The sequence below is a fragment of the Hermetia illucens genome, chromosome 3, assembly GCF_905115235.1.
Source record: "Hermetia illucens chromosome 3, iHerIll2.2.curated.20191125, whole genome shotgun sequence".
Taxonomy (NCBI): domain Eukaryota; kingdom Metazoa; phylum Arthropoda; class Insecta; order Diptera; family Stratiomyidae; genus Hermetia; species Hermetia illucens.
The window spans coordinates 106,804,496-106,814,434 of NC_051851.1; the positions used below are offsets into that span (position 1 = coordinate 106,804,496).

A 9,939-nucleotide genomic window follows, 5' to 3' on the forward strand; every position below is an offset into this window, starting at 1 on the left:
CTCGAATTTTGCCTGATTTTAATTTTTTTGTAGGCCATTTTTAATGACGAATATTGTTGATGCGGTGCCTGAGATTATTATTATTATTCTGTTAAGGGAAAGTCGCAGCGCGTTCTTAAAGAACTATTGTGCCCCTTTTAGTGTCCGTAGATATCCCTAGCTTCCCTAGGTGATTGTTCAGCCGACAGTGACCAGTGAGAATTCCCACTATGATTCGGAGGTTCTTTTTGGAGAGGTTTAAGCAATCCTTTGTGCGCATGGGTTCGTATCCCCCAATAAGCACCCTAGACTGCTCCATTCCTGGTAGACCCTCGGTATAGTTCCCTCAACCGTTCCTCTTCATTATTTAATATCATAACCCGTTTCCGATTCCACAGAAGGGTTTTTTCTCGTGAAAAGGCGTCCCTGCTCCCTCCTTGGCTAATTCGTCCGCTGCCTCGTTGCCTTCCAACCCAGAATGGTCTGGAACCCAAAGTATCCAGACGTTATTGAAGGAGCCGAGTGTATTAAGTCCCTCAAGGCATTCCCATACCAGTTTAGAGTCCACCTAGTTGGACCTAAGTGCCTTGAACGCAGCTCGGCTGTTAGTAAGAATAGCAATGTTCTGCCCCCTGTAGTTCCTTTGCAGATTAAAGACGGCACATTTGTCTATGGCGTATATTTTCGCCCGGAATATGCTAGTGTACCTACCCATTGGCTCAGAGTACATTTTCCACGGACCAATGACACTGCCACCCGCTCCCTCTGCTGTGAGGGATCCGTCAGTGTACCAAGTACTCAGTTTCTGGTTTAAGCCGTATGTCGCAGCTACGCTCTCCCAGTTTGCCTTGTTACTCCAACATGTTTCAAACTTCTTATCGAAGTGAAACCTCGTTGTCATGTTATCCCTTGGTATCAATAATTCGGGATACCGCCTAGAAAAAATATCAATCTTCCTTCGATTTAGGCAGCTCCCCGCGTTACTGATACTACCGGCCATCCTGAATATTGCCCTCCTTGCCAGCATCTGTATGTGTGGTTAATCCCAGAATAACCTCCAGGGATGCCGTTGGGCATGTCTCATTGCCCCACTTGTGCTTGTGCTGAGTTCGGTTCTTCCTGCCCAGATTACCGCTCCATAGGTAATCACGAGCCTTACTCTTCTTTTTCTCTTTTTCTTCAGACTTTGTCCCGTTCACAAGCGGGGTCGGCTAATCACGGGCCTTACTATTGCAGTATATATCCAAAGTAGTATCTTCGGACTGCAAACCCCATTTTTTCCTGCTATGGATCTACAAGTCATAAGAGCCCTCGTTGGCTTTCCGACAAGTGTCTTCCAGAGTAATTTTTGGTCTAGCGTAATTACCAAATATTTGACCTCTGTTTCTCGTTTCACCTCCATATCATGTAATGTAATGGCTCTCAGGCGATCAAGCTTACGCCTCCTAGTGAATGGTACTATGGTGGTTTGGCTGGATTGATCCGCAGTCCCACCTTCCTGCACCAGGCACTAATCACCTTTAGTCCACTTTGAATTCTATCACATAGGGTATCTTCATATTTGTTAACACGTCCAGAAGTTCATCCACTACCATACTCCACAGCAGCGGCGATAGTACCCCACCCTGTGGACAGCCTTGAGTGGTGTTCATGACAATAGAATTGGTACCTGTCGGTACTTAGATTTGCCTGCTTTCTAACATTTTGCCCATCCAGAATGCCAGGGTGTTTCCCACTCCCTTGCCGCTAAGGGCATCTTGTAGTTCTGTTCTGAGCATACCTCTTTAAGAACTTCTTTATTTTATTTAACTTTTATTTTTCTTTATTTTATTTTCGAGTAAATTTTCTAATAAACTTAACATTAGCAACTGTCACAATTTAAGGTAACATTTTGACAGTTCTTCATTTCATTTGAAATTACTGCAGTATTTAAACTCACTTAATGCTTATAAAACTTTCGAAAATTAAATATAAAATTTTAAGCACTTATATACTTATATCTGACGGCTGACGGACGACTCTCTCTATTCTTTTCTTTTTTTTACGTCATGCCATCAAGTCATGGTACTCTGCTCTCCACTCTGGTGGCGAGGTTTAAACTCAGTGGAGAGCGCCGATGGCGTCATCTGTTCGAAATAAATTTCGAATGCCGCGAATCCTGCCGCGCCACACCTCTTTTGCTAGTTTCCAGCTCTCCTTTCTTCCCCTTTTATTCGTTGTTGGGGTGTCAGGTAGAATGTTGTCGCCTGCCACCGTGGGGTGGGACCCGGGAAATGAGTTCTGACGAGCAGGTGCACCCTGTCCTCCTCATTCTCGGTAAACGTCCCATCTTCCTTCTTCAAACAGACAGAGGATATTCCCTCGTCTTTGGCTACAGCCTTAGTAGTAAGTGGGATACTCTCCCAATAGGTTCTGTGTGTTAGAGGGAGATAGCAAGATAGAGATTTTAAGCTTTCATGCTATCTCGCATGCTCCGTCTCTTTCCCACTGCGAGCTTTTGGATGTGCGCCTTGGGTAAGGGGTGTGCGCCTTAGGTAAGGGGTGTGCCGGGCTTTGGGTGTGTACCTTTGCTGGGGACTTTGGGCTGTGTGCTTTTGCTGGGGCTTTGGGTGTGTGCCTTGGGTGAGGTGCGTGCTTTTGGAGCCTTTGGGTTTGCGACTTGGGTACGGGGTGTTGCTTTGCGTGGCGGGCCTGTGCTTTTGTCGGGAGTCCTGTCTTTGGAGCCTTTGGGGTTGCGACTTGGTTACGGGGTGTTGCTTTGTATGAGGGGGCATGTGCTTTCGTCGGGGGTCGTGTCTTGTGGTGGGTGGTTTGTGCCTTGGGGATATTAAGCTCCATTGCTGTTTTTTTAGGATAAGTACACACGTCTTGGATAATACCGAGTTATGTTTTGGTGTGTTTCTGAGATAGCGATCTTTTTCAAGTGTTTTTGGGGAGTGTGAAGTTTTCTTTGGTGCCTTTATGGGGTATCGATCTTTTTGGTGTGCTTTTTGTGGGTAATTAAGCTGGTTTGGTGTGTATATGAGATAGCGATGTTTTCCGAGTGCTTCTGGGGAGTGTCAAGTTGTTTGTGTGTCTTTATAGGGGGTATCGATTTTTTTGGTGTGCTTTTTGTGGTTTATTAAGCTGTTTTGATGTATTTGCCTGGGTATCAGCCTTTGCGGAGAGTGGCTTGGTTGAAGTGGGGTTTGTGGGGTTCACGGCGGGCGGCTATGGTGCGGGCTTTAAGTGGTAGGCTTCGCCGCGGGCTTAAGGCGGTTGGCTGGCCGACACAGGTTTTGCGGTTATCATTGCAGACTTAGGTAATGGGATTAAGTTTAAATGAAAAAGTTCGTTGATAAAGTTCAAATATTTATTTTGTTATACTTATTTACACATACTTCATTCAATATTCTTTAGAATTAATTATATGTGTACACTTATTTATATATCTTCTCGATATCAAACAATGACTCTAGAAATTTATTTCACAGTATAACGTAAAAATTTCATATATAAAAAATGAAATTCATTATCATTATCATTAATCGGGTGGTGATGTTATTTAAAATTCTTATAAAACTATTTCACAATATTATTCGACATTTTGAATATTACTTTAAATTACAGTGTATAAGCTGAATAATTGTTATTTTGAACAAATTTTATTTTGAAATAATTGTGTTTCTGCACATCCACACCTTAGAAAACGAAATAGTGTTCCTGTATGGCGTTCAGCTCATCGATCTACTTCTGGTTACGAATCTTTTCGAAGAAGCGAGGGGGTAAGAAAACAAAATTGTCATTACTAAAATGGACTGTCAAACGCTGTCCAAATTTAGTTTTAACAAGCTTGAATTCGGTGATGAGATATTAGTAGTATAGCTATGCGGGTTCTGCGCCAAAATCCCATGTATTTTTAAAGGGGCTTCCGATTTTTACATTTGCCGCCATCTTGGATTTTTGGGATGACGTCATAGGCTTTTTCCTAACGAATTGCATAATATGCGGAGTTGTTAATAATTAAATTAAAAAGCTCATTACATAATATTACCTTATATTGTGAAATAGCTTTTCAAGATTTTTACTCACTTTGGATATTGGCAGTGATTTTTCATCTCAATAGATGGCGTTGTGTCTGTTAATGATATGTAAAAGTTTAATGTAGAAGGATTGAGTTCGAATTGGTTGGGTGCTAAAATATTGATATTTAAATTTATATTATTGCTCCACTTAAGTTAGATTAGTAAGTACTACAATATACGCCAGTCAGTTTTCAAATACATACGTATGCGGTAAATGCCTAATTCAATGCCTTCTCTTTGATGATCACTTATCTGGTCAATGTACCTCGGTGCTATATCCAATTGATAATTTGAGAAAGGAAAACTTGATATTTATCCAATATCAGTTGAAAGAAGTGAAGGGTAATTGAAGCTTCAAAGCAAGAAAACCAATATTACCATATAATAAGAAATTTATTTATTGAATTAATTAAGTATATTACAATAGTGGATATAATTCATATTTTAAATTTAAAGAACATTCTCATACATAGTATAGTTTACAATATTTCCTTATTTGCTACGTTATCACTTATATCTACATCCATAATACTATGATGACCCCACGCAAGAGTTTCGAAAGTATCTTTTATTATGTACCTCTTATCATCATTAGCGCTCAGGGCAATTTTGAGTTGTCTTACTGAACTCACCTTATGTTTCTGAGATTGTATGAGATTTTGCTTTACTTCTTTTCGAGTGTTATTTTTTAAACAGTCTACAAAATCATCGAATGATAATCTTTTTTTTTTCACAATTTGACTTTTAACACCTTTAGATTTTTTCATTTTATCTTCACCCGCCACGCGAATTGCATACATTTTTGAGCGTAAACCAACGAATTCGGTCATAATTTTCCCATTATTCTCATCTTTCATAAGGCCTAATACTTTTTTGTTTACGAGGGGTATTCCAAAAATGTTATTAGAAGGATAATCACTAGTATCAAAGCGATTGCGACAATCACGTTTAATTACTTCGTAGAAATCGTAACATTCTATTTCATATATAAGGGAATCTGTATCCGTATAACACAATGAACAGTTGAAACCAAATTCAGGAATCATATAATTATAGTGGAAATCATATATAGTGGTTTTTGCCAAATCCAAAATACACATACCTACATATATCGGTTTATTGAAGTAAATTTCAGATTTATTCAGTTCAATGGCTACAAGATTCTCATTAAAAACAGTTGACGCTTTAAATTCTGGCTTTGCAATTAGCGATTCTGCTCCATACCGACCTGACCATTTTGTTACTAGTTTCACAATGCTATGTTAACGAACGTTTTCCATTGTTTTGCCAAACACAGCATTGTTCATCAGTTTAAACAAATGTTTTTCAAAGTCATTTTTTGATAAAGTTCGAAGTCGAATGTTGAGTTCAATGTACGGTTTGAGCCAAGGAGACTGCCTAAAACTGAGAACTCTGTGAATTTTAGTAAGATTTAGACCATGCTCCATTGCTTGCTTCGAGTTTCGGTAATGGATGATATATTTAACTTTATCTTTTAAAGTAGCCAACAATTTTTCTTCTTTTGATCCAGGCGGTACACTGCGTTCTGAACAGAAGGGGAGTTGATTGTGTAGATTATGTAATTCTTTCGGATATTCCAGATCTACTTCAAGGATATAACCAATAGGTGACTCATCAGACACATCTTCTACTTTAAAATCTGCCGTATTTTCCAGCCACTCAAAACTATTTTGTGGTAGAAATTGGCACATTGCCCACCCATATTGATTATTAATATCATTATAAATCAAGAATTTAGACGGCTTAGTTGAATCGTAATTGCACATATATTTATTGTTTGCCTTCGAATAACGTTTTGAACATTGACTAAGTCCTCCTCTAATGCCGCGTTCAAAAAACATTAACATATCTACATCAGTCAATAATTCTAAAGTAACATCAGTGCATTTGAGCATTGCATCCCAGGTATAACCAGGAAGTGTGAAGTAGTGAGCTGGGTCAAGACCGTATGTATTATGACAATTTGAACGAAATTCTTCAAAAACATCCGCCAGAAGAAGAACATCAATTTTTAGATACAAATCAGAGTATTCGCCAAGATTTTTTATTGAAAATTCCTCCCAAATTCTAGAGGTGTGCACGTAATCTTTGTGACTTACACTTTCGTCATTTAATTTGTTATAAAACTGGGGAAAATCAGGGATTGCTGTTTCTGTGAATTTATCGAAAGAGTTAAAATAGTCATATGGGTACAAAAGTTTGCGAGTTATGAGATTAAATTTATCTTCTGTAAGATCTGTGAATTGAGACTTTAAAATAGGAAACATGGTTAGGTAGGATGCTAATGTATCCAGACTATTTGCCATGAATCTGAAAGAATCAATAAAACGGAACTTAATTAAGTATCCTTCCAAATGTTTCGTGAATGAAATATATCGCTCTTTATTTATAGGCAGTAGATCAATGCGACCTCTTAACCCAGAAGCTAAATTCTCAATGATGAAATGGGAATCGTAGCCGCTAAGATTGTGAAAAATAACTGGAATTGTATGTGAATCTTTAAAATTAATGTTGCATGCATTATGGGCTGCACCTCGGTATTTACCTGTAAGATGACAGTGATCTTGCACTTTAATATCGTTCATGGAAAACAATTTTTCGCATATGTGACATTTGCAAGCATTTTTAAAATTACTGGTTTCTTCTATAGTTAACTCAGTCAATGGAACAGGGGAATGGAAAATCGACTGTAGATATTCAGCAATTTGTTTCAATTCATTAATAAACCACTTTATGCAATCCTTCCCACGATAACTCTTGTAGAAAGATAAATTTTGATCATACGAACACTTAACATAATAACCTACATTACTGGGAATATGTTCTTGATACTTGTTTTTATCATTAATTGGTATCAGTAGACACTCTAAATCTGCATAAATTACAAAAGGAATTTCTACTTTATTACTAAAATTCTTAAATTTCAGAAACATTGAATCTTCGGATGGTAACCGAATTTTACAATTGTTAAGTTTATTACAATCCTGAATATGTTTTTCTAAACGTGTTGGGCTATAAAAATAATGAAGACATCGCTCACAAAATAAAATTTTGCTTTTATGTTGAGATACTTGTGAAGATAAAAGCCGTGATAGGTTTTTTATCCAAACAAAGTGATAATGCAAACATTCAACTCTATTAATATCGCTATCATTTTCATCTTCGTCATTATAGTATTCACTTTGTACCATCAGAAGATTTACATGCTGGATTTTTTTAGCTTTTGTTAAGTAAGTTGGTAAAACAATATAATTTACTTTTTTTCCATCGCCTGTTTTCTGCAGAATATAAACATTAATAGAGAGATTATTCTGCTTCTCGAAACGGGGAATTTGCTTCACTGCTATTGGAAATCGTATATCTTTTAAATTCAGCACATGGGAATAATGTGGATATGAGGCTGGTCGATCTGGATTTTCCAAGCGATGTACTGAATGTAAAGCTGACACAACTGCCCAAGCAAAGCAAGCATTATCATCATTTTTTACATTAATACAAGCTTTCTTGTCACTTATTTCTTTAGGGAGTTGAATATAAGATGAGCCTTGCATTGGTGCGAATTTGTTAATATTAATGCTTAGGTTTATAATGGCTGATAATGTCCAACCACTATCTTTCTCCTCGAATTCTTCCAATTTTTGTAAAATCTTATCCTGAATATTTCGCTTAAACTAAATATTAATATCAGTATCTTGATAGATTGGCATATTCCTTGTGTTCATACACTTGAACTCATAATGTTCATCTTCGCCTTTAACAATTTTAAATTCACCACACAATTCTGCGTTTACTTTTAACGCTATTTCACTTTTAAGAATTCTTGTTATACGACGACGAAATAAACTTGCACAAGCATGTAAAAAGTTAGCTGGGTCCTTGTTTTCAAGATTAGTGATCACTCCAGTCCGTATTCGACTTTTAAAAGCTGACTGCACATCTTCCCATTTTACTGTACGCCTAACTGGACAATTAATATTAATTAATATTAATTAATTAATTAATTAAAATTAAATAATATTAATATTAATATTAATTAATAATTATCAGTATAATATTAATATTAATATTATACTGATAGTCAATCAATCAATCAATCAATATCATTATAAACAATGTACATTCTTTAAGTTTTCTAAGTTTCGTGAAACTCCGGGATAAACTATCAATTGTGATAATTATTAGGTAAAGTTTTAAATTAATATTATCACTTCATTCTAATTAACCTGTAGTTTAAATACACATGCTTTATAATTTGTTGTTATTGTAGATAATGTGTTTCTGAATTACTGAGCTTTAATTATTGGGTTCTGCGGTGCAATTGAAATCTATATATGAGATGCAATTTCGACATGCATGTTATTCACTCTTTATCTTTCAAGTAGAAAGGTGTTGCAGACAAGTTACATTGCAGCAAATTTTAAAGTGTATTGTGTCAATATTCAACGTTGTGAAATAAAGACAATTACAAACGAAATTTAATGTTCGTTTAATGTGCATCTAATTAGTTCCTTGTTTATTGTCAGATATAAAATCTGTAAAAATATTTCATAAATATTGTTTTTTCTAAAATTACTCGAAACGATAAAACTCAACATGAATATCAAAAACATTATAGAGCATACAAAATCCGCAGTAAATTTAACTATGAAGAATGTGGAATTACTAGAAGGTACTATTAAGGAATGCAGGAAAAATTTAAGAAAACTTAACTCTGCTCTAATGAACGCGAAAACGATTGGCGCTAGAAGGAAAGTCGCCCATGCAATATGTGTTTTAAGTGGTTTGCGAACACAAATGAAACTACGTCAACCTGTGTGCTTTGACCGTTCTTCTTCGAATCTATGTCCAGTTAGGCGTACAGTAAAATGGGAAGATGTGCAGTCAGCTTTTAAAAGTCGAATACGGACTGGAGTGATCACTAATCTTGAAAACAAGGACCCAGCTAACTTTTTACATGCTTGTGCAAGTTTATTTCGTCGTCGTATAACAAGAATTCTTAAAAGTGAAATAGCGTTAAAAGTAAACGCAGAATTGTGTGGTGAATTTAAAATTGTTAAAGGCGAAGATGAACATTATGAGTTCAAGTGTATGAACACAAGGAATATGCCAATCTATCAAGATACTGATATTAATATTTAGTTTAAGCGAAATATTCAGGATAAGATTTTACACAAATTGGAAGAATTCGAGGAGAAAGATAGTGGTTGGACATTATCAGCCATTATAAACCTAAGCATTAATATTAACAAATTCGCACCAATGCAAGGCTCATCTTATATTCAACTCCCTAAAGAAATAAGTGACAAGAAAGCTTGTATTAATGTAAAAAATGATGATAATGCTTGCTTTGCTTGGGCAGTTGTGTCAGCTTTACATTCAGTACATCGCTTGGAAAATCCAGATCGACCAGCCTCATATCCACATTATTCCCATGTGCTGAATTTAAAAGATATACGATTTCCAATAGCAGTGAAGCAAATTCCCCGTTTCGAGAAGCAGAATAATCTCTCTATTAATGTTTATATTCTGCAGAAAACAGGCGATGGAAAAAAAGTAAATTATATTGTTTTACCAACTTACTTAACAAAAGCTAAAAAAGCAAGTATCAAGAACATATTCCCAGTAATGTAGGTTATTATGTTAAGTGTTCGTATGATCAAAATTTATCTTTCTACAAGAGTTATCGTGGGAAGGATTGCATAAAGTGGTTTATTAATGAATTGAAACAAATTGCTGAATATCTACAGTCGATTTTCCATTCCCCTGTTCCATTGACTGAGTTAACTATAGAAGAAACCAGTAATTTTAAAAATGCTTGCAAATGTCACATATGCGAAAAATTGTTTTCCATGAACGATATTAAAGTGCAAGATCA

The 9,939-nt window shown here is 36.2% G+C and overlaps 1 protein-coding gene across 1 annotated transcript; it reads right to left on the bottom strand.

The window, feature by feature from the left end:
* Positions 1–5,305: 5,305 nt before the first annotated feature.
* Positions 5,306–7,809, bottom strand: LOC119652088. Its single transcript, XM_038056025.1, has 3 exons — positions 7,789–7,809; positions 6,610–7,735; positions 5,306–6,543 (listed from the first exon to the last, which is right to left on the bottom strand). Exons 1-3 carry the CDS (start codon positions 7,807–7,809, stop codon positions 5,306–5,308), a joined length of 2,385 nt encoding a protein of 794 aa, XP_037911953.1.
* Positions 7,810–9,939: the final 2,130 nt, after the last annotated feature.

Coding starts and splice junctions, on each gene's coding strand:
- LOC119652088 (XM_038056025.1), bottom strand. CDS start 7,809: ATGAACATTATGAGTTCAAGT. Junction 7,736..7,788: donor TGAACATTATGAGTTCAAGT/GTATGAACACAA, acceptor ATTAATATTTAG/TTTAAGCGAAATATTCAGGA. Junction 6,544..6,609: donor AGATCACTGTCATCTTACAG/GTAAATACCGAG, acceptor ATACAATTCCAG/TTATTTTTCACAATCTTAGC.